General features: G+C 39.9%; 1 protein-coding gene and 1 pseudogene across 2 annotated transcripts in view; both read left to right on the top strand.

Moving 5' to 3' along the window:
* The window catches only part of KDM5B (lysine demethylase 5B), an 85,664-nt gene that overhangs the window by 32,621 nt on the left and 27,703 nt on the right, over positions 1–25,340 (top strand). Inside the window, exons 4-14 of one of the 2 annotated variants that reach the window (XM_074385022.1) lie at positions 1,091–1,261; positions 6,822–6,956; positions 8,005–8,030; positions 9,874–9,955; positions 10,342–10,438; positions 11,704–11,813; positions 14,105–14,263; positions 16,116–16,235; positions 18,690–18,848; positions 19,727–19,908; positions 22,569–22,731. In XM_074385022.1, the coding sequence (XP_074241123.1) occupies positions 1,091–1,261; positions 6,822–6,956; positions 8,005–8,030; positions 9,874–9,955; positions 10,342–10,438; positions 11,704–11,813; positions 14,105–14,263; positions 16,116–16,235; positions 18,690–18,848; positions 19,727–19,908; positions 22,569–22,731 (1,404 nt within the window). The remainder of the gene's footprint in view (positions 1–1,090; positions 1,262–6,821; positions 6,957–8,004; positions 8,031–9,873; positions 9,956–10,341; positions 10,439–11,703; positions 11,814–14,104; positions 14,264–16,115; positions 16,236–18,689; positions 18,849–19,726; positions 19,909–22,568; positions 22,732–25,340) is intronic. The other variant, XM_003938289.3, reaches the window with a different exon arrangement.
* On the top strand, positions 1,268–4,401 carry LOC120362725 (mitochondrial import inner membrane translocase subunit TIM14 pseudogene; annotated as a pseudogene).

The raw sequence follows: 25,340 nt of genomic DNA on the forward strand, positions 1-25,340 counted from the left end.
GCCCAGGAGGTGGAGGCTGCAGTGAGCTGTGATTGCACTCCAGCCTGGGTAACTGAGTGAGACCCTGTTTCAAAAAAAAAAAGAGAAAACAAACTTGTTTTTTGAGATGTGTGAAATGAGATTCTCAAGTCAGTTGAGTGATGATGATCTGCTTCCCATGTCGTGAAGCCTTGTGGAATATTTTGCTGCCACCTGTTTTCGCAATTTTTGAACTTTACAAAAAGTCTGCACACTGTTTCTTTTTATTACAGATAAGGAAACTGAGGTTCAGGGTGATAAAGAAAAAGCTAAAAAAGCTGAACCATGGCCAGGCGTGGTGGTTCATGCTTATAATCCCAGCACTTTGGGAGGCAGAAGCGGGTGGATCACCTGAGGTTAGGAGTTTGAGACCAGCCTAACCAACATGAAGAAACCCCATCTCTACAAAAAATACAAAATTAGCCAGGCATGGTGGTGTATGCCTGTGATTCCAACTACTCGAAAGGCTGAGGCAGAGGAATCGCTTAAACCGGCAAGGCAGGGGTCGCAGTGAGCGGAGATCACGCCATTGTACTTCAGCCTAGGCAACAAGAGCAAAACTCTGTCTCAGGAAAAAATAAATAAATAAAATCTGAGCCATAATTCAATACCAGGCCCATTTAATTCTGAAATTTACATTATTTCCGTCAAACATGCTGGCATGCATCCTAGTCTTTAGTCTCTAGAGATTTATTTAAGAGTCCAAAGTAAGACCAAGTATTACAGCCCCTTCTTTGGTTAGAGATTTAGTTTTAGGTAATGTGGTTCTTTCCACATGATTGCTTTGAGGATGTGAGAAGTAGCTTAGAGGGGACAAAATGTTTATGGACCATGCTGTCAAGAGAGATGTTTAAATTTTCTAGTTTAAAATTAATTTTGTGTGTGTGTGTGTGTGTATGTGTTTGTGTTTGACTGGCCAAACTTTTTTTTTTTTTTTTGACCTTGATTTTGCAACCAAAAACATGTTTTTAAAAGGTAACCATAACCAAGAATATTTCCCTCTTGGAGTCATACTTAGGTGCGATTAGAGGTGACTTCCATATAGTTGTTTCTAATTTTGCTATTTTAACAGTTAGTTGCAGAAGAAGGTGGATTTGCAGTTGTTTGCAAGGATAGAAAATGGACCAAAATTGCTACCAAGATGGGGTTTGCTCCTGGCAAAGCAGTGGGCTCACATATCCGAGGACATTATGAACGAATCCTCAACCCCTACAACTTATTCCTGTCTGGAGACAGCTTAAGGGTGAGTTTGGAGACTAGTTTTATTTTACCACTTGTTGGTACATTGTCTTTCCAGGGAAATGATAAGGCATTGATTGTGTTTGGAAGACCTTCTTTTAGAAGACCTTTTTTTAGCGGGGCATGGTGGCTCATGCCTGTAATCCCAGCACTTTGGGAGGCCAAGGCGGGTAGATGACCTGAGGTCAGGAGTTTGAGACCAGCCTGGCCAACATGGAGAAACCCCGTCTGTACTAAAAATACAAAAAATAGCTGGGCATGGTGGTGGGTGCCTGTAATCCCAGCTACTTGGTAGGCTGAGGCAGGAGAATCGCTTGAACCTAGAAGGCGGAGGTTGCAGTGAGCTGAGATCACGTCACTTTACTCCAGCCTGGGCGAAACAGCAAGACTCCAAGACTCTCGTCTCCAAAAAAAAAATGAAGACCTGGCTCTGCTCCCGGCGTGCGGGCGGCAGCCGCGGCCTCTGCGCGGGAATGAGCCAGGCTCGCGGCAGAGGCCATGGCCAGTACAATGGTAGCAGTTGGACTGACCATTGCAGCTGCAGGATTTGCAGGCCGTTATGTTTTGCAAGCCGTGAAGCATATGGAGCCTCAAGTAAAACAAGTTTTTCAAAGTCTACCAAAATCTGCCTTCAGTGGTGGCTATTACAGAGGTGGGGTTGAACCCAAAATGACAAAACGGGAAGCAGCATTAATACTAGGTGTAAGCCCTACTGCCAATAAAGGGAAAATAAGAGATGCTCATCGACGAATTATGCTTTTAAATCATCCTGACAAAGGAGGATCTCCTTATATAGCAGCCAAAATAAATGAAGCTAAGGATCTACTAGAAGGTCAAGCTAAAAAATGAAGTAAATGTATCATGAATTTTAAGTACATATTACTTTATGTATATGAGTAATAACTTTTTATAATAAAATGCCTTAGAGTTACAGTTAAAAAAAAAAAAAAAAAGTGAAGACCTTGTTTTGTGGGGTTTTTTCTCCAGTGTTTTTGTTCTGCTTTGAGAGCCACTATACTTAGAAGTTTGTTTCTGGAATGAGTAAGATTCTGGAGGAAATTTTTTTTATTGTCAGAGCTGAAATTTTTATCAACTTCACTACAGGTGGTTTTTCTTTACAACAAGGAGTTATTATGTACTTGTTACAACTTTGCATTCACTTTAAATTTAAAGAATTTAAAGTATTTCTGGCTGTCATATGAAGGTATAAGCTGTGAAATAACTTGCCTACCTATTCTCTTTTCCAGCTAAGATTTCTAAGGAGATTGTCAGAATGTTGACACTGATAAAAGACAGGGGGTTTTATAATGTCACATAGCTAATGGTTTTCTTCCAGTAGTTCCTGTGTAGCCATGTTCATTTCCTGACGAAAATGGTATTTGTGAAATCCTTCACGTAAAAACTTTTAGATAAAACAATCCTATAAAAACTTCCATTTATTTTCAGGCCTTAGTAGAAAGAAGAGGGGTGTCATTATCCATTCATACCCTTTGAGTTATTCTAGGACTTACAGCAATGAGCCCTATAATTTAAGAATTGTTTTCTATGCTATAGAGAGGTAGGAACAGAATAACATAGTTTCTGAGGGGTAAATCACTAATCAAAGTCCAGTCCTAATATTACAGACAGACAGACAGACATACACAAAAACACACGTGCGCGCGCATGTGCGTGCGCGCACACACACCCACACCCACACACACACCCACACCATCGGTAATGCTTAAATCTGGCAGATGTTGTTTTTCTTCCCTCTCTCCCTTATTGATTCCAGGTGAATTTTCTTTTTAGCCTGGAAGAAAGTGGCTAATCTGACATTCAAAACCTTTTTTAAATTGTATTTTTTAATTTTTTTTTTTTAGTACATTGTATGAATGTTTAGTGACCCATGGATGAAATTGTTTAGAATATTGAATGTGGAACCTTTTTCCCTCTTATAGTCAAAGCTAGATAGAGTTGCCCATAGTAGATTAATTTTCTTTTCTTGAACTCTTTGTAAGTTCAAGAGGAAGTTACAGAGAAGAGAGAGAGAGGCCCTTTACTGCTGCTGTGCGGGCTGTAACCTTTAGAAATGTGACACTTATTATTTTTTTTTTTTGAGACGGAGTTTCGCTCTTGTTACCCAGGCTGGAGTGCAATGGCGCAGTCTCTGCTCACCGCAACCTCCGCCTCCTGGGTTCAAGCAATTCTCCTACCTCAGCCTCCGGAGTAGCTGCGATTACAGGCACGAGCCACCATGCCCAGCTAATTTTTGTATTTTTAGTAGAGACGGGGTTTGACCATGTTGACCAGGATGGTCTCGATCTCTTGACCTTGTGATCAACCCGCCTTGGCCTCCCAAAGTGCTGGGATTACAGGCGTGAGCCACCGCGCCCGGCCTAGAAATGTGTCACATACATACTTAAAAAGGCAATGTAGTTTTATAGTTAAAAAGCACTTAAGCATTTATACAAAGAGTCTGAATGGAATAAGTATTTAAAGGTACCCTTTTGTAACCATTGCATCTACAATATAGGTAAATATTTGTTGAGGGACTTAACTGTGTACCAGGGATGTTTTAGGAAGTGATACACATTCATTGCAGAAAGTTTAAAAACACCAGAGGAAAGTATGGCAAAAATAAAATCACTCGCAATACTTCTACCTGTTATTTCTCTTAGGGCTATTTTTATGCATACGTTTACAAATTGGAAGTGTACTTTTCACATACATCATTGCATCTTGGGTTTTTTTTACTTAACATATCATGAGCATTTGCTATATCATTGAATATTTTTTGAAGACATGATTTCTAATGACTGCAATCCATTTTTTATAGCTGGACTTTATTTTCAGTTATTCAATTGTTGAATGTTTAGTTCGGTTCTAGTTTTGTATTATAATATTATGATGAACATTCTTTGTATGTAAATTTTTATACCTGTTTCTGGTTTTTGAGATACTTAGTAGGGCAAGAATTGGAGAACATATAGTTATGAAAAACAGAGGTGTGCAGTGAAGGAGTTGTTGCAAAAGGGTGAACTGGAGTGTAAGTTAAATTTTGGGAAGCGGCTGGGCATGGTGGCTCACGCCTGTAATCCCAGCACTTTGGGAGGCCAAGGCTGGCAGATCACAAAGTCAAGAGATCGACACCATCCTGGCCAACATAGTGAAACCCCGTCTCTACTAAAAATACAAAAAATTAGCTGGGTGTGGTGGTATGTGTGCCTGTAGTCCCAGCTACTCAGGAGGGTGAGGCAGGAGAATTACTTGAACCCAGGAGGTGGAGGTTGCAGTGAGCCGTCCCACCTGGCGCTTGATGACAGAGCTCTGTCTCAAAAAAAAAAATTTTGGGGGGGAAGCTTAAGAAAAGTTGATACATTGTTATAATGGAACAGAGGCCTCAATCTTACATCATCATGTTTTCTGAATGTCTTAAGGGATTGCTCTGTCTTTGTGGGATGATGTGTTTATGGCATGATGATGATATTAATCGCTTCTAAGTCCTAGATTGTGCCTAGGACTAGTTTCTTGAGTAAAGGTTAAAATTAATGTCTGTGTATTAATAACATTAGATATAAAACTAACATATCATGTATTTTGAATTGTGGTTTAGAACAAAATATTAAAGCTCTTTGTATTTCTTCTAAAAAACTACAGGGTGTGATTTTCTTAGGTCTCCAGAAACCTTACAGAACCAAGCAGACCACAGATGGAAACACTGAGACTAACTAGTAGGAGATAGGAACCACATATATAGTATCTGTATTTGTGATCATCCACTTAACAGAATTTATGTGATTCAGCTCCGTTAGTATTTTCCTAATCTCTCATACCTTTGTGTCTCCAATAGAAAGTACATTGAATACATAGAGGGGATCAACTTAGATGATGAACTGGTTTTATTCCCCTCTGCATAATTTCATTAAACATACTCTAAATGCTCTATTGAAGACTTTTTACAGAAAAGAAGGCAATGTTCTATACTAATTTTTTTAAAAAATTAAATATTTATTTCAACTGTTATTAGTATTTAATTTGTCTCATAACTTTTTTGTTTTTGTTTTTGTTTTGAGACAGAGTCTTGCTCTGTCACCAAGGCTGAAGTGCATTGACACATTCTTGCTTCACTGCAACCTGCACCTCCCAATTTCAAGCAATTCTCCTTCATCAGCCTCCAGAGTAGCTGTGATTATGGCACGTGCCACTATGCTCAGATAATTTTTGTATTTTTTTAATTTCACCATGTTGCTTGGCTAAGCTAGTCTCAAACTCCTGACCTCAAGTGATCTACCTGCCTTAGCCTCCCAAAGTGCTGGTATTACAGGCATGAGCCACTGAGGCTGACCCAACTTTTTTCAGAATGTAAATGTTTTAACTGTTAGGAATATAATAGTTAACTTTTCTGTATCAAATCAAAGTGTAGGTTTAAGTAGAATGAGCAGAATATTTAATATTTATAGGATGCTGTTACCAGTGGTATATTTATTACTTGTTAACAAGTAATGAGTCAATATTTTTTGATAGTATATTTCTCAACTATTAGAAATAAACTTTATCCTTTTGTTGCTTTGTATGTTGTTCATCCCCCAATGTCTGTATTTCTGCAAATGTGAGAGAGAAAGGAGCCAGATCTTAGTAGTGAGATTTTAGGGTAGTAATGGTGCCCATAGTGTCAGTACTTTAGGAAGGTTATTATTTCCATGTATTTCTTTCCAAATATAGCTGCTGTAACACATCCCAGAGGGTTACTTTAGAACTTGCTTTTAAAAAGGTTTTTCATGATGTTGTGGGTCATCTTATGAAAGAGTAGTATTTAACTGAAATTCATATTGGCTCTAGTGGCAATATGTTTGTTGTGGTAATGTTATGTTGGCCTTGAATGTCCTCTAGCTTAGAATTAAACTAAAAAGAAAAACCAAAGCAAGAATAGATGCATTTCTGATCAGAACCAAAGTTATTACTCTGGGCTGCCAGTTGATCTTTGCCTTTTTAGTTAGACTTTGTTAGGGATATGCTGTAGTAAATGGAAACCCTAATGAGGGAGAATACTTCAGTCAAAAGACCTGTGTTTTCAATTCAGGCGGTATCTCTAGATGACAACTTTGCTAGTTACTATACAGTTATCTAGCAAACATATTGGATTCCCTATTTTTTAATTCCAAACACTTTTTTAAAATGAGATATTTTTAATATGGAAAACTGTTCTGGGAGCTTATAAGGGGCCTTTCTAACAATTTAGACCTATTAACTGACAATTGCAAGCAAAAAAATTCCGAATGGTTCAATGGGAATGCCTTGAGACTGCTATGGCCTGTTGTAACCTGATGATGTCAGCAATGAAAAGTCAAAGCAACACTACCTGTTAACATTTTTAAAAATCTTTTTTTTTTTTTTTTACCTGTATATGTGCACGTATGTGGTTGGTAACTGCAGACTTGTCTTTATTTTTATTTAGATTTTTTTAAATTGTAGGCTTGTTATGTTATCTACATAAATAGTTGTAAAATATACCTTAAAAATTCCACTGAATCTCTCCAAGATTAAAAAAAGAGGGAATTAATCAGTACAGTTGTTATTTCCAGTGTTTACAGAAGCCAAATCTGACCACAGACACCAAGGACAAGGAGTACAAACCCCATGATATTCCCCAGAGACAGTCTGTGCAGCCCTCGGAAACATGCCCCCCAGCCCGACGAGCAAAACGCATGAGAGCAGAGGTAAGAGCTTCGTGAGTTTGATGAGAAAGAATTCTCAAGCCCTAATACTAATGGCTGTCTGACGCTGGATTTCTCTTATGTGTATGTACTTTGTAGTTTTGAACCTTGTTAATCTCACAAAGGGATGCTGTTTGTATTCCAGCTTTTACACTTGGGTGAATTGTACCATCAAAGGGGTAAGGAATTGAAGAAATCTTTCAAAGTTTATGCTGCCGGGACAGATAGCTCCTTGTTATTAGTCAAGGCCTTAGGAAGAATTGGTGTTCTTGTCTTCTTACTTGGATTGCCCATTACCCTTACAAAGTTGGGTGATGTTTAATGAAGATTAAGGCTAGAAAGCCCGAAGATGAGGAGTTTTTTTAAACAGAGTGGTTAGAAGACAGTTAAAGCCACTTTTCTCATACTTCCTTTGTTTTTTTTTTTTTGGAAAGAGATAGAGGCTCACTCTATTGCACAGGCTGGAGTGCAGTGGTGTGATCTTGGTTGACTGCAACCTCTTTCTCCCAGGTTCAAGCAATTCTCCTGCCTCAGCCTCCGGAGTAGCTGGGACTACAGGCGCACGCTGCCATGCCCAGCTAATTTTTTTTTTATTTTAGTAGAGACAAGGTTTCACCATGTTGCCCAGCTTGGTCTCGAACCCCTGAGCTCAGGCGGTCTGCCCACCTTGTCCTCCCAAAGTGCTAGGATTATAGGCGTGAATCACCATGCCCGACCCACTTTTCTCAGACTTTTTATGGAATCAGTGGCACATATTTATGCTAAGCTGAAGAATTGGGCAGCCTCAGGGGGCACTGAATAAATAGGATGAGATAAAAGAGACACATGAGGGAAAGTCAGTAGGGAAAGATTGATAAGAAAGGATTTTATTTTCTTCTTCCTCTTCTTCATTTTAGAGATGTTCTTGCTACGTCTCCTAGTGTGGAGGGCCAATGGCATGATCTCACTGTAAGCTTCTAGGTTCAGATGATCCTGCCACCTCAGCCTCCTGAGTAGCTGGGACTACAGATGTATGCCACATGTGCCTACTTAATTAAAAGATTTTAGATAGAGACAAGATCTCACTGTGTTTCCCAGGCTGGAGAAGGATTATTTGCTTTAAGACTTTTCTGCAGCCGGGTGTGGTGATTCATGCCTGTAATTCCAGCACTTTGGGAGGCCCAGGTGGGTGGATCACCTGAGGTCAGGAGTTCAAAACCACCCTGACCAACAAAGTGAAACCTTGTCTCTTAAAAAAAAAACACTTTTCTGCTCTGAGAAGTTTTCCCTGGGAATGAAAGAATATTTTTCTAGTTATCTTGTTCCCATACCAGAGGTATAAAGATTTTGAGTTGGGCACTGCGGCTCATGCCTGTAATCCCAGCACTTTGGGAGGCCGAGGCGGGTGGATCACGAGGTCAAGAGATCGAGACCATCCTGGTCAACATGGTGAAACCCCGTCTCTACTAAAAATACAAAAATTAGCTGGGCATGGTTGCACACGCCTGTAGTCCCAGCTACTCGGGAGGCTGAGGCAGGAGAATTGCCTGAACCCAGGAGGCGGAGGTTGCGGTGAGCCGAGATTGCGCCATTGCACTCCAGCCTGGGTAACAACAGCGAAACTCCGTCTCCAAAAAAAAAAAAAAAAAGATTTTGGATTCCTGCCTAGCCTGATGGACATGTGAGTTTTAGGACTCAGTGATCACATATAGGTAACTGTTCAGAGCTGGGAAGCGTCATATTGCATTAATCATAGTAAATCAGTCACTGGTTTTTGATGATTATCAAAAATTTTAAAAAATCAGCCATTTTGTTTTCTGAAGAAATAAATAAGAATTGTTTTTCACTTGGTAAGTTGAGATAGGAAAAAAACATAGTGACTCCTTTTTTCTTAAGGAAGAAGACTGCCCAGAATAAGGAAAATATGGTTATTTGAAGCCCATAAGCATGTTTAAGAGTCATTAATCTATGAATCAGTTCTTTTTTGAGCATATTCTTGATCTTATAAATATATATGTAAGACGTGCCCCAGTGCTGTGGATGCCTGTGTCTGCCTCGATGACACCTGACAGTAATGATATTGCTCATGGAAGAAACTCTTTTTAGCAGTGGACATCCTTAATATGTATGAAGAAACAGGGGCAAAGTGAGAAAGTATAGTTCCTCAAATATTTCAGCATTACAGACCACTAAAAAATGGCTTTGTTTGCTTTACCAATAAGTATCAACACTTTAAGAAATAATAGAGATTGGCTTATACATTCTCAATGAGGAAGGAGTCCTTAACAGTTTAGTGATGTTAGAAGTGTAGTTTATAATAATAGTTTATTAAAATAATTTATGGAAAGTTATTGTGGAAGCCAAATTTTCTATAATTACTGGCAGACCTTGGAAGAGGTCAGCAAACTTTTAGAGGCTAATGGAATTGTGACATTTATATAACTACTTAGTGCCATTTGGCTTAGTGCGACAATTGAATAAAGCATTAAACAAATAGATAAGAACCAAGAACCTTCTAGGAGGAAAATAAGAGTTGTCCTGATTTTGAATAGAAACACTTCTCTCTCTCTCTTTTTTTTTTTTTGAGACAGAGACTGGCTCTTGTTGCCGAGGCTGAAGTGTAGTGGCATGATCTTGGCTTACTGTAACCTCTGCCTCCTGGTTCAAGCAATTCTCGTGCTTCAGCCTCCTGAGTAGCTGGGACCACAGGTGTGCGCCACAACACCTGGCTGATTTTTGTATTTTTAGTAGAGACAGGGTTTCACCATGATGGCCAGGCTGATCTCAAACTCCTGGTGTCAAGTGATCTGCCCACCTCAGCCTCCCAAATTGCTGGGATTATAGGTATGGGCCGTCTTGCCCAGCCACAATTTGTTCTTGATCCTTTGACTTTTTCCTACTTTTTTTTTTTTTTTTGACAGAGTCTTGCTCTGTCATCCAGGCTAGAGTGCAGTGGCACAATCTTGGCTCACTGCAACCTCCGTTTCCCAGGTTCAAGCGATTCTCCTGCCTTAGCCTCCCAAGTAGCTGGGATTACAGGTGTATGCCACCATGCCCAGCTAATTTTTTTTTTATTTTATTTTAGTAGAGACAAGGTTTCATTGTTGGCCAGGCTGATCTTGAATTTTGTCTGACCTCAAATGATCTGCCTGCCTCGGTCTCCCAAAGTGTTTCTATTACAGGTGTGAGTCACTGTGCCTGGCCAACTTTTCCCTATTTTGAAATTTCTCATCCATGCCTTAATAGTAGTTTCAAAGGTGAACTCTCTTCCCTAGAAAGAGAGAGATGTTTTGAATACCCTGTTAATAGAGACAATTTGTAGGATATAGTCACCTTGAGATTCCAGTTGGATTTTTAAAGAATATTTCTTCTTAAAGGAAATATTCATGTATATGACAATTTTTTTTAGGCCATGAATATTAAAATAGAACCCGAAGAGACAACAGAAGCCAGAACTCACAACCTGAGACGTCGAATGGGTTGTCCAACTCCAAAATTTGAAAGTGGTAAGAAAATTTATCCATGAATAGGAAAGTAAAAGTAAATAAAGTAAAATTAATTATTCGTAAAGTAAACATTATAAGCTGAAAAAGTCAATAGAAAAAAATTTAAAAGTAAAATATTAGCACAGCTATTGCATAGTAGCCACTGGGTTGGGCTTTGAGAAATAAAATCTTAATATATCAACAATGTCCTTGTTCTCATAATTAACTGACTAGTGGAAGAGAGAAACAGATGCTGTATGTATGCGTATTGGAAGTGTGGATGACTTTCTCACCTGTAGTGAGTTGCTACTTTGAAGTTTGAATCAATACAGTCATTGAAAAGAAGTAATTTGTGAAAAATACAGGTGTCTTTGACTAAATGTCTAATAGATCTATTTCAGTCAAGGCAAACAGACATGCTTCCTAAATCTGAATTGTAGTTAATTGCTTGCCTGGCTATGACTTGATGTAAGCCACTGAGAGGTGAATTTGAGATTCTTTTAAGAGAAATCTTATATCCTACATAGGAGGCACATACAAATTAAGAAGTTACTAAAATTTGCTCCACTTAAGCATTTGTGAGCTAGTGGAAAGGCAGCATAATGCAGTGGAAAGTAATAGAGATACAATATAAAGTAATACAGTAATCTTCGCCCAACTGCTGACTAGCTATTGTGACCTTAGAGGTATTTCTTGACTTACTTTAACATGAGTTTTCTTACCTTTGAAATGGGTTTGTTGTGAAGGATTAAATACTTTATGGAAAACATTTAGCCCACAACACCTACCACATGATAGTTCATTAATTGATAGCCAGTGTTTTAGCCAAACTTCTCAGGCTTCAGAATCAGGAATTTGGAGACCAGGAGGATGACCAGGAAGTCATCTTAGATCATGGAGAGATAATGTGTGATGAGCAGGTATAGTTGGTGAATTGTTGGTCTCTTACAGTCATGGCCAAGAGGAACTTTTTTTATGAGTATATATTATGTCTTAGTCTTAAGAAAACTCTAGCTCCTATTTTGAAAGCATACAAACTTGAGAGACGTCTCCAGACATAAACTAAATCTTGAAATTTAAATGACACAAGAGTTTGCACTTTTTCCAAGTAGTCAACATTTGAGCCCTTGAATAAAGTATACTGGGTGCTATTGCTACAAAAATGAAAACACACATGAAATGATGTTTGTGTACAGTGTGTGCATTGGGAGGGAGATGCTGAGGTGAGGGAGGAAGTGGAGAAAAGCATCATACAGAAATAGTTAATTTTGAATTGCCTCCTACAGAGAAAGAAACGAAGAGTAGCATCAAGCAAGAACCCATTGAGAGGAAAGATTATATTGTGGAAAATGAGAAGGAAAAGCCCAAGAGTCGATCTAAAAAAGCCACCAATGCTGTGAGTGACATCTCCCTTTCTCCTTTTTATTTTTTCCTTCTCTTCTCCTTTTTCTTCTTTTCCTTCTCCTTTCTTTAATCTACTTTACCCCCCAGTTTAAACTTTTGTGCCTTAAATAAGACTGTTTAATTTAGTGTTCGATAATAAAAAGATATTTTGAAGTCAGTTTCTAGTATTAGTTAATAAATGAAGAAATACATGATCCTATTATAAAGATGGTAGTAACATCTAGGGGGCATTGACTGCCATTTTTCTGCAATGCTTTTACTTTAGCACTAAATAATAATGAACTGTAATCTAGCTCATTATACATGGAATTGCTCGTAAATCACTAGCTCACTTCTACATGAGCTTAAGACTAGATCAAAAAATCCAAGTTAGGCCGGGCATGGTGGCTCACATCTGTAATCCTAGCACTTTGGGAGGCCGAGGCAGGCGGATCACCTGAAGTCAGGAGTTCAAGACCAGCCTGACCAACATGGTGAAACCCTGTCTCTTGAAAAAAAAAAAAAAAAAAAAAAAGTTAGTGTTTTTCAACTCTCCAGCTAGCAAAGGGAAGGAAGGAAATCAAAAGAAGGAATAAAAAAGGAAGAAGGAAGAGGAAGGAAGGAATGAAAGGAAAGTAGAGAAGGAAGGAAGACAAAAAGAACAAAGGAAAGCAGTTGTCGGGGGTAGGGAGGAGGACATGGCAGAGTTAGAGGGCTGGGAGCTGTTTACTTGTGGAAAACTTTTATTGAAAGTAAAGCCCGATGGCATTAGAAGGGATCTGGTGGTTCTTCTCTGCCACCTTCCGAGAGCCTGAAACAGTATTTTCTTTCTTGAAACTAGAAATTATTCTAATTGAATGTTCTCTCCATAAATATCATCCTCTGCCCTACCCTCTCTCCCGAATACAATCAGGAAACTGACAGAGCTAGATTTTTATTTACTACAATAAATAGACTGAAACAGTTAGACTCCCTGTTTAGTTGAATGTTCAGCTTTTCTAGTATTGAGTAATGTATTAGTTTGCTAGGGCTGCCATAAGGATGTGCCACAGACTGAGTGGCTTAAACAACAGAAATTTATTTTTTCACAGTTGTATAGGCTGGGAAATTTGAGATCAAGGTGTTGGCAGGGTTGATTTCTTCTGAGCCCTCTTTCCTTGGCTGTAGATGGCTGTTTTTCACATGGTCTTTCCTCTGTACATATCTTTGTCCTTATAAGGACACCAGTCATATTGGATGATTACCTCTTAAAGGAGTCATTTCCAAATATGGTCGCATTCTGAGGTACTGAGGGTTAGGACTTCAACATGTGAGTTTTGGGGGGCATACAGGGTACTCCATAACAAATAATAATATGCATTATCACTGGGCATTAGAGGAACTTCTTAACCATGGCCCCTTAATTAGAATTAAAAGTGGTAATTTATTTTAATTTTTTTAGAGATAGGGTCTCTGTCACCCAGGCTGGAGTACAGTGATGCAATCATAGCTACGGAGACCTTGAACTCCTGGGCTCCAGGGATCCTCTTGCCCCAGCCTCTTAAGTAGGTGGGACTATGGGTGTGCACCACCATGCCCAGCTAATTTTTTTTTTTTTTAATTTCTTGTAGAGACAATGTCTCACCAGATTGCCCAGCCTGGTCTCAAGTGCTGGCTTCAAGCAATCCTGCCAGGGCCTCCAGAAGTATTGGGATTATAAGCTTAAGCCACCGTGCCCGGCCTAAATTGGTAGTTTAATGTGGTTAATTGACTTTAAAACTGTTTTGTTTAAAATATGAAAAAATTGTATTTTTTCCTTCATAAATTCTACTTTTGGTTAGGTTGGTAATTTATTACTTATTATCTGGTATCTTTTTTTTTTTTTTCTGAGACGGTCTCTGTCACCCAGGCTAGAATGCAATGGTGTAATAAGGGCTCACTGCAACCTTGGCTTAGCAGGCTCAAGTGATCCTCCTGTCTCAACTCCCCAGGTGGCTGGGACTGTAGGCGTGCACTGCCATGCTTGGCATCTTGTTGTTTTAGAACCTGCTAAAAACTAGATCTTTAAATAACAAACTTTAAATGCGTGACAGTTGAGAAAGCTAGGAAGTTACACTTTAGATTTGGGTATGCATGAGGTATTGTGAAATATCCCTCATAGAAAGTGAAGCATTTTTATTTAAAATATTCCTTTTAGAGGTTGAAGCATTTGAAGCAGGATGAAGAGACTAGATTATGCCTCAGATTCATTTCATTCCTAGAATTTTAGAAAATCAGATAACAGCTCATAATTCCGTTGTTCTATACCCATTTTTACTGCTACAGGTGGACCTCTATGTCTGCCTCTTATGTGGCAGTGGCAATGATGAAGACCGGCTACTGTTGTGTGATGGCTGTGATGACAGTTACCATACCTTTTGCTTGATCCCACCTCTCCATGATGTTCCCAAGGGAGACTGGAGGTGTCCTAAGTGTTTGGCTCAGGTAAGAATTAATGGTAGAAGTAACATTAGAATTTTCTATAGGACATTTTTCTTTGCCTTTGAGTTTCAGGGACTCACTTTGTTGCCCAGGCTGGAGTGCGGTGGTACAAACACAGCTTACTGCAGACTCAATCTCCCTGGCTCAAGTGATTCTCCCACCTCAGCTCCCCAAGTAGCTGAGACTACAGGCCTATGCCATGACGCCTGGCTAGTTTTTGTATTTTTTTGTACAGAGGGGGTTTCACCATGTTGCTGGTTTCGAACTCCTGAATTCAAACAATCCTCCTGCCTCAGCCTTCCAGAGTGCTGGGATTATAGGCCTGAGCCACCTCACTTGGCCTGCCTTTGAGTTTTAGATTTGGCAATCGACAGTAGTGAAGCCTGTGAAGAAAACTGGGCTGGCCCTGAATAGGAAAGAGTTCTTAGAAGTGAGTTCCACAATATATATAGGTAGTTAAGAGACAGAAAATAATTTTTAATAACTATCTTATTGTTTATTTTTAAAATTTTCTTATAAAAAGGTCACATGCTCTTTGCAAGAATTACTAAAACACTGAACAACTTAAATGGTAAGGCTGTGATTTCACAAGGCATACATAACCACTGTTAATTTCTTGGTGTATAGTCATTCGGACTTTTTTCTATTTTAAGCAAATGGAGTTACATTATATAAGTAATTTTAGTAATTTGCTTATTTCATTTATAGAGACATTTTTATGTACCACTGGGATTACTGATGTTTTTAATTGTGCATGCTGTCATTGGCAAAATCTGAAAAGGATCTACCACTACCTTCATGAGGATTATTTATTTAGAGACAGGATCTCACTCTGTCACCCAGGCTGGAGTTCAGTGGTGTCATCTCAGCTCACTGCAACCTCCGCCTCCTGGGCTCAAGTGATCCTCCCCTCTCAGCCTCCTGGGCAGCTGGGACTACAGGCTTGTACTACCATTCCTGGCTAGTTTTTGTATTTTTAGTAGAAAAAGTGTTTGCCATGTTGTCCAGGCTGGTCTCAAATTCCTGAGGTCACACGATCCGCCTGCCTCAGCCTCCCAAAGTGCCAGGATTGCAGGTGTAAGCCACCATGCCCAGCCCTGAGGATTATTTTGTATTAATATTATGAAGCAGTCAGTCTATTACCCTTGTTAGGGTTGGATTATAATATAATAGTAAGAAGGTTTATGGATATAAAGTTTTGAGTGCTTTTCCATGTAGCTGTGTTACAACATAAGGGTATCTCCATCAATGGGAGGTTATTAGGCATGAGACAGGGCAGGGGGCCATGGGTGTTAGATGAATTATTTAGTACCTTGTAATAGAGATGACCTTATCAGTGGGTCTGGAATATTTAAGTCTGTTGGCTCACAAAGATCTAGGACAGCTTATATTGCCCCTGTTACCTTCCAGTATTAGGTTATAATAAAATATTGCTGGCCTCAAAGCCATTCTGTTTCCATCAAGTAGTTTATCTCTATTTTGATCTATTGTGTATTGATTTTATAGTTTTAACTCCCAAGATAACATTATTTCTCTCATTTATAGTATTGAAAACATTATTCGATTCTGAAGGAAGTCGAGTCTTTAGGTTGCCTCTTTATAAATACATAAATGTATCCAAGTTGTGGTTGTTAAAATTGACATTTTATTTGCTCATTAGCAAATGAATAAAATGTGTTTCATTGGCTTATTAAAACAACCACATTTTTCAGGCAGGTTTATTTTTATAATACAGACCTAGCATAGAAGTAAAATAAACAAAGTCTTGTTTTTTATCTGCCAGCTTGATGATTGATCAGGTATACTTGATATTTTCAAGTGTCATCTAGAACATAATTTTATTTTTTATTTTCAGGAATGTAGTAAGCCACAAGAAGCATTTGGCTTTGAACAAGCAGCCAGGGACTATACTCTCCGTACTTTTGGGGAAATGGCAGATGCATTCAAATCTGATTACTTCAACATGCCAGTCCATGTATGTACATATATACTGTTTTGACTTAGGATTCTAATAACTTTTGGAGAAAGTGTATCTGAAAACAGATTTTTAGTTGAGGCTCACTCTGGTAGGCATTATCACACAGAATGAAATCTTTAATTTGTTTTGTGGTATTTAAAATTTCACAACACTTTAAAAAGCATTCTAATTTTTTATTTGAAGATTTCTCTAAAGTTACCTCTTCCACACAGATCATACAGCAGAAGTAATAGAATACTAACAAAAAAAATCACCAGCAATGGTTTTGGCCCAACAAGTACGTATCCAATGGCTGCTGTGTGCCAAGGAGTGTACTGTGCATTGGGAACACATTTGTAGTTTATTACATAATCAATCATTAGTATTATAAAATTTCAGGATGAGTCAATTTTTAATTCCCCTTTATTCACTTTGAAGCATAAGCATGCTCCATTCAGCATTTAATACTCCATCAAATGAGTACACCAAAATGAAATGCTTTAATTCTGGATATTTAAGCTGTGATTTTTCTCACTACTAATAAAGCACTACAGCAAACCCTTCGTGCATGTAGAACTCTTTAGTTGGATTATTTTCTTGGGATAATTATTAAGGCCAGATGACAGTCATTCTTCCTCATTCCATCTCAGTCGCTATGTCAATTTATGGATCCCAGCATTATATGAGTGAACTTGCTTTTCCCTAACACCTCTAACATCAGCTATTAGTTACTTACAATATTTGCTTATATGTGGAATTAAATTTATACCTCATTTGAATTTTCAGTTTTCCTGACTTCCTTATGTGTTATAACATTTGCCCATACGTTTGCTTAACTGATCCTGGTGACTTGCATATAACCTCTTCTGTGGTTAATTTTACATTTTGATATAATATTAGATGGGGACATTGAGGGTTAGACATTTAAATGTTACCTGCCTCTGGATTTACACCAGATTAACAACAGATTGACATTTAGTCTGGTGACTCTTTATTCTAAGGGTGTGCTGCTACAAACTGCTCATATCCTGTATATTGGTGGTCCCCAACGTGTCTCTCCTCCCTCAGCCAAGGACAGATAGCAATCTGTGGCTTCTTAGGAACGGGGCGCATAGCAGGAGGTAATTGGTGGGCAAACATTACCACCTGAGCTCTGCCTCCTGTCAGATCAGCAGCAGCATTAGATTCTCATAGGAGTGCAAACTATTATTGTGAACTGCCCATGCAAGGCATCTAGGTTACATTTCTTATGAGAATGTAATCCCCCTCCCCACCAGCCCTCATGCCCTACCCTTCCCCATCCATGGAAAATTGCCTTCCATGAAACCCATCCCTGGTGCCAAAAACACAGGGACATTAGGGATCATTGCTATATACTCTCTCTCTCTCTCTCTCTTTTTTGAGACAGTTTTGCAGTGTCTCAGGGCTGGAGTGCAATGCCACGATCTCGGCTCGCTGCAACCTCCGCCTCCAGAGTTCAAGTAATTCTCTTGCCTCAGCCTCCTGAGTACCTGGGATTACCAGCACCCGGTACCACACCTGGCTAATTTTTTGTATTTTTAGTAGAGATGGCGTTTCTCCATGTTGGTCAGGCTGGTCTGGAACTCCCGACCTCAGGTGATCTGCCCACCTTGGCCTCCCAAAGTGCTGGGATTACAGGCGTGACCACCACACCTGGCCTATACTCTCTTTTTTTGTGTCGGTTGCCTACGTTACTCTCAGACATGTCCAGTGAAAAGAATGAAAGGATGGACTTAGGAAATATATTTGAATGCACCTCAGAGTATACAACATCATTGAAACAACAAACCATTATTATTATTTTTTTTTTTTTTGAGACGGAGTTTCGCCCTTGTTACCCAGGCTGGAGTGCAATGGCGCCATCTCGGCTCACTGCAACCTCCGCCTCCTGGGTTCCGGCAATTCTCCTGCCTCAGCCTCCTGAGTAGCTGGGATTACAGGCACATGCCACCATGCCCAGCTAATTTTTTGCACTTTTAGTAGAGACGGGGTTTCACCATGTTGACCAGGATGGTCTCGATCTCTCGACCTCGTGATCCACCCGCCTCGGCCTCCCAAAGTGCTGGGATTACAGGCTTGAGCCACCGCGCCCGGCAACAAACCATTATTATTACTATGCAGTTGTCAACTGTACAGTACAATATGTTATTCAAACACAACTAACCGTTATTACTATACAATTTATGTTACATATTTTGAAATACAAAAATATCTCCAGGTCATAAATAATTGCTTTCCTTGGCTCCCTTTTTACAGTTGTGTCCTGGCTGGTGATAGAGGAACATGAATTCCTTCTAGACTAGAGGTTTCCTGAATTGCCTAGGATCAGTTATAGAGCATTATAGATACAATTTTTCCTTAGGTTGCTCTTCTTTGATTCCCATCACTGAGCTTATCTAGTCAGGTTGGTCACAGACAATTTGTGAGGAAACTAATTTTTTCTATTTCCAGATGGTTCCCACAGAGCTTGTTGAAAAAGAATTTTGGAGACTGGTAAGCACTATTGAGGAGGATGTCACAGTGGAATATGGAGCTGACATTGCCTCAAAGGAATTTGGCAGTGGCTTTCCTGTCCGAGATGGGAAGATCAAACTCTCACCCGAGGAAGAGGTAGGCATATGAGTGGCTTGGAAATTGAGGTATTTATTGAAATTCTTTTTGGTTGGTTTGAAGTAACTTATTATTGCTTTTAGCAGATCCTTAATGACCAGATTTTTAGTGATTTCAAGAAAAGTAGAAAGCCTACAGAAGTGTGTCACTATATTGTGGTGATGGGGGAAAATTACTTGCCACCGTTTCTCTTTAGATTTTGTAACCTTGGTTTCTCCTTAAGAAAACCTAAAGGACTGGGACTAGGTCTATTTATTTTTGAACTTTAATGTTTTTGAGTATTCTTTTCCATACTAGCAAACTCCTATGAAGAGTTCTATTTCTATTTTGGTAGAGAAGTCCCTTTTTTTTTTTTTTTACTTGTTGGTGATTTTCTTTGGAAATACTACATATATTCAGAAAAGTACATAGTTATATGTATACAGCTTGAAGAATTTTCACAAACTGAACACACCCATGTAACCAGCACTAACTAAAACAAGAAATGGGACATTCCCAGCACCCCAGAAGCTCCTTTTTTGCCTGCTCTCCTTCACTACTTTCCTCTTTTAGGACAAGCTCTATGCCCTCAGGATAATCACTATCCTGACTTCTAACACTATAGATTTGTTTGACTGTTTTGAACTTTATACAAGTGGACTCATGGCTTATGTTCCTCTACATATGTTTTTAAAGACAGATACAAAACGATATACTGTATGAGTCCATTTATACAAAGCTCAAAACTGGACAAAACGAATCTTTGGGCATTCTAGAAGGTCAGTATGGTGGCCCCTCCTCTTTCACATTTCTTTTTTTATTCTGAGGGAAAATATTTTTAGCTGGCTTTTTGAAACGTATAGCTAAACCTTTATTCTCTTTTGTCTTCTTATTTTTAGGAGTATCTTGATAGTGGCTGGAATTTGAACAACATGCCAGTGATGGAGCAGTCTGTCCTTGCACATATTACTGCTGATATATGTGGCATGAAACTTCCTTGGTTGTATGTGGGAATGTGCTTTTCTTCATTCTGTTGGCATATTGAAGACCACTGGAGCTATTCAATTAACTACTTGCATTGGTGAGAAGTTCCAAAAAAAAAAAAAAAACCCCATGAATAGTATGCAAGCTGGATAGGTAAACTTTCCATTTCAGCGCCAATGTGTCTTAACTGTGTCTAAAGAGTAATGAGCTACTTTTTTCCTTTTTCAGCGCCAATGTGTCTTAACTGTGTCTAAAGAGTAATGAGCTACTTTTTTCCTTAAGATTTTTCACTTCTGTTAGAACAGGCATTCCTGACAAGTAAGACAGTGGTTCTTTTTTTTTTTTTTTTTTTTTTTTTTTGAGACGGAGTTTCCCTCTTGTTACCCAGGCTGGAGTGGAGTGCAATGGCGTGATCTCGGCTCACTGCAACCTCCGCCTCCTGGGTTCAGGCAATTCTCCTGCCTCAGCCTCCTGAGTAGCTGGGATTACAGGCACGCGCCACCATACCCAGCTATTTTTTTTGTATTTTTAGTAGAGACGGGGTTTCACCATGTTGACCAGGATGGTCTCGATCTCTTGACCTTGTGATCCACCCGCCTCGGCCTCCCAAAGTGCTGGGATTACAGGCATGAGCCATCGTGCCCGGCCAAGACAGTGGTTCTTAAGATTCCTAGAGTATCCATGAATTCCCTGAAATTGCGCGCATACACACACACACACACACACACACACACACACACACACACACCACACACTACTTTGCAAGAACAAAGTATTTCTGGGGGAAAAGGTAGCTTTTATCTGAAGTAAGGAAGTCTTTACTTAGGCCAGGCATGGTGGCTCATGCCTGTAATCCCAGCACTTTTGGGAGGCCAAGGTGGGCAGATCACCTGAGGTCAGGAGTTCCAGACCAGCCTGGTCACCGTGGTGAAACCCCATCTCTCCTGAAAATATAAAAATTAGCTGGGTGTGGTGGTGGGCGCCTGTAATTCCAGCTACTTGGGAGGCTGAGGGAGAACTGCTTACACCTGGAAGGCACAGGTTGCACTGAGCTGAGAGACTGCACCATTGCACTCCAGCCTGGGCAACAGAGTGAAACTCTGCCTCAAAACAAACACATAAAAGTAAGTCTTTACTTAGAGAAAAAGCGTACTCTAAGAAAAAGTTACTTTTACAATGGAAAATCTCATTTGGTGGCAGTGGTAGCTCGGATACCCCTTAAGGAGAAGTGTAAAGTACACTATAGTAGGTACCACAGTGTCCTCTAAGTCTGTGTGACTACCAGTCTTTCTTTTGTTGTGCTGATTCAAGTATCACTGCACAAAGTAGTGTGAGCCTTATCTTTGTGTGTGCATTGAGGGGGCAAGGCAAGAGGCATCTGCAGATAATTTAGGCTTCTTTACTTTTTAAACTCTTCAAGCCATTTCTCCACATCTGTTTTCTTCTCCTCTGCTTTTTTCTAAGTACAAAAATACTTGAAGATCTGTAACTCACTCAAATCCTCACACAAGGAATTTGAGGATGTACCACAATATAGAGAATTGGCGCATATATATATATATATATATATATATATATATATATATGTATGTAAAATTCTGCTTCTCTAGGCAATTGCTCCCAGCTGTAATCAAGATTGTATTTATCATACCTCAAAGGGATGTTACAAATTGTTTGATAATTTAAAGTGCTTTGAAGAATAAGAATTATTTAGAAATGCTAAATGCCATTCTTATTAGTGTTTAATTTAACCTCATCTGCCAGAATGGGCAAGGGAAAAGAAAACTGGTGAGTTCCCTTCCCTTGTCCATTGCTTTAGGAAACTGTGATAACAACATATCCTGAAGCGACTATGATACACCTTATATTCTTATAAATTCTATATATCGGCTGGGTATGGTGGCTTACGCCTGTAATTCCAGCACTTTGGGAGGCCGAAGCGGGCATATCACAAGGTCAGAAGTTCGAGACCAACCTGGTGAACATGGTGAAACCCCATCTCTACTAGAATACAAACATTAACCAGGTATCGTGGTGTACACCTGTAATCCCAGCTACTCAGGAGCCCGAGGCAGGAGAATTGCTTGAACCTGGGAGACAGAGGTTGCAGTGAGCTAAGATCACGCCATTGCCCTCCAGCCTGGGCAACACTCAGTCTCCAAAAAAACGGAGGGGAGAAATTCTAGATATCTGCATATCTGCATTTTCTAAAGAGTCAGATACAAATGGGAGGGGGAGAGGGACCTCAGATGCTGTTCATTCATACCTGAAGCGGGAAATGCGTTACATATGTCCATCACATTTTTAAAATTTATTTTTATTTTTTTTGAGATGGAATCTTGCTCTTGTTGCCTAGGATGGCATGCAATGGTGTGATCTCGGCTCACTGCAACCTCTGCTTCCTGGGTTCAGGCGAATCTTCTGCCACAGCCTCCCAAGTAGCTGGAATTCCAGGCACCTGCCACCATGCCTGGATAATTTTTGTATTTTTAGTAGTGATGGGGTTTCGCTATGTTGGCCAAGCTGGTTTCAAACTTGCTGACCTCGTGATATGCCAGCCTCAGCCTCCCAAAGGGCTGGGATTACAGGCGTGAGCCACCATGGCTGGCTCACATCATATTTCTAATGGTACTTCATCAGTTTGCACATTCTTTTGTAGTGTAGTCTTACAAAGCAGAGTCTGAAAAATATGAATTGATAACCCATTTTGTTTGTGTTGATATTGCAGATTGATTTACTTTTACAATCTGTTTCCAGGGGTGAGCCAAAAACTTGGTATGGAGTCCCAGGGTATGCTGCTGAGCAGCTAGAAAATGTCATGAAGAAACTAGCTCCAGAGCTCTTTGTGTCGCAGCCGGATCTCCTCCATCAGCTGGTGACCATTATGAACCCCAACACCCTGATGACTCATGAAGTGCCTGTATGTTCTGGGTTAATCCTCCTGCCACTAAAGCTTAATTCACCACTTCTCTTTTTCCCTTTTATTCACTTTTTTATGATGTTGATTTGGTTCTGTGTTTCCATAGCATAACTTGATAGCAGAAACGGCTGTTTTGTTGTGGTACTATGTATTTACTCAGTGGGACTGGATCCTCAGATACCATAAACACTAATTTGTTGCAGCTAATAACTAGATTGCCAAACAGCCTGGCATTGCAAGTAGTAATTACAATTCACTGGTTTTAGTACGTTTGTAAGTGAAAATTTATTTCAAGGACTTGAGTTTGTATTTTAGGGTTCCAGTCTAGACTGAAAAGTCTAGAGGTTGATCAATGAAATGGCAACTATACAGTTGTGGGACACCTAATGACAGGGATATGTTCTCAGAAATGCATTGTTAGGTGATTTCATTGTCATGTGAACTTTATGTACTTACACAGATCTAGATGTAGTTACGTACACACCTAAGCTATATGGTATAACCTCTTGCTGTTGGGCTACAAACCTGTACAGCATGTTACTGTACTGAATACCTTAGATAGATGAATGAACTCCTTGTGCATTTAGGAATTCATAATTGAAGGTAAAAGATAATGTTTATACACATAATGGAAGGGTCATTTGGTTTGACAGTGGTGCCAACTATGAGACTGATCTAATAACTTTACTGCGAATCAGAAAGGGCTTATAAATGAGATGACATCTGTAGTAGGAGCTGTAACTCTGATAAATTATCACGTTTGGCAGAGTTGGGGAAGGAGGAGGTATTCCAGGTACAAGAGATGGTGTTCCTGTGATGGGTAGTAGTCTTTAGACAGAACCCTGAAGACTGTATTACCACACAGATGGCTGGGCTCCACCTCCAGAATTTCTGATGCTGTTATTTTATTAGTCTGAGTGGGGCTTGAGAATTTACATTTCCAGCAAGTTCCTAGTGGGTGTTGATGCTCTTGTTCTAGGGGACCATACGCTGGGGAAGCATTAGTGTAGAGATATAGAGGCTTGAAAAGGAATCTAATATTACTATATAATAATAAGCTCAGTATAACAGTTTGTGTGCCTAGAGCAATATAGGTACTTTTGGCGTGATGGAGGTGGTAGGAAGAAGGGAATGATTGGAGCTAAGTTTGAGGTCCAAAATGAGGAAGAGTTCTGTATGTTATGAGATTCTTGAAATAGAGTGGTATTTCTTTAATTGGTGGTAAAAAGTACTATTTGGGGAGTAATAATATGTTAGGTTTTTTTTTTTTTTTTTTTTGAGACGGAGTTTCGCTCTTGGTTACCCAGGCTGGAGTGCAATGGCACGATCTTGGCTCACCACAACCTCCACCTCCTGGGTTCAGGCAATTCTCCTGCCTCAGCCTCCTGAGTAGCTGGGATTACAGGCACATGCCACCATGCCCAGCTAATTTTCTGTATTTTTAGTAGAGACGGGGTTTCACCATGTTGACCAGGATGGTCTCGATCTCTTGGCCTTGTGATCCGCCCGCCTCGGCCTCCCAAAGTGCTGGGATTACAGGCGTGAGCCACCGCGCCCGGCCATATTAGGATATTCTTAATTATAGCTGTATTTAAAAGTTGTACCTGATGGCTGATTAGGAGCAGCTCTGGATTCCAGCTCCCAGTGAGAGTGCAGAGGCCACTGCAGGTGATCCCTAGGCAAGCAGGGCCTGGAGTAGACCTCCAGCAGTCCTACAGCAGAGGGGCCTGACTGTTGGAAAACTAAGAAACAGAAAGAAATAACTTCATCATCAACAAATTGGACGACCACTTAGAGACCCCATCTGAAAGTCACCAACTACAAAAACCACAGGTAAATAAATTCACAAAGATGGGAAGAAACCAGCACAAAAAGGTTGAAAACACCGTAAACCAGAATGCCTCACCAGCAAGGGAACAAGCCTGGATGGAGAATGAATCTGATGAATTGACAGAAACAGACTTCAGAAGATGGGTAATAAGAAACTTCTGGGCCAGGCGCAGTGGCTCACGCCTGTAATCCCAGCACTTTGGGTGACCGAGGCGGGTGGATCACGAGGTCAAGAGATCGAGACCATTCTGGTCAACATGGTGAAACCCCATCTCTACCAAAAATACAAAAAATTAGCTGGGCATGGTGGCGCATGCCTGTAATCCCAGCTACTCAGGAGGCTGAGGCAGGAGAATTGCCTGAACCCAGGAGGTGGAGGTTGCGGTGAGCCGAGATCGCGCCATTGCACTCCAGCCTGGATAACAAGAGCGAAACTCCGTCTCAAAAAAAAAAAAAAGAAAAGAAAAGAAACTTCTGAGCTAAAAGAACATGTTCTAACCCAGTGCAAAGATACTAAGAACCTTGAAAAAAGGTCTGACAAAATGCTAACGAGAATAAACAGCTTAGAGAGGAATATAAATGAATAGATGGAGCTGAAAAACACAACACAAGAACTTCACAAAACATACACAAGTTTCAACAGCCGAATTGACCAAGCAGAAGAAAGGATATCAGAGGTCGAAGATCAACTCAATGAAACAAAACAAGAAGGCAAGATAAGAGTCAAAAGAAATGAACAAAGCCTCCAAGAAATATGGGACTATGTGAAAAGACCTAAT

Source organism: Saimiri boliviensis, chromosome 14 (assembly GCF_048565385.1).
Source record: "Saimiri boliviensis isolate mSaiBol1 chromosome 14, mSaiBol1.pri, whole genome shotgun sequence".
Taxonomy (NCBI): Eukaryota; Metazoa; Chordata; class Mammalia; order Primates; family Cebidae; genus Saimiri; species Saimiri boliviensis.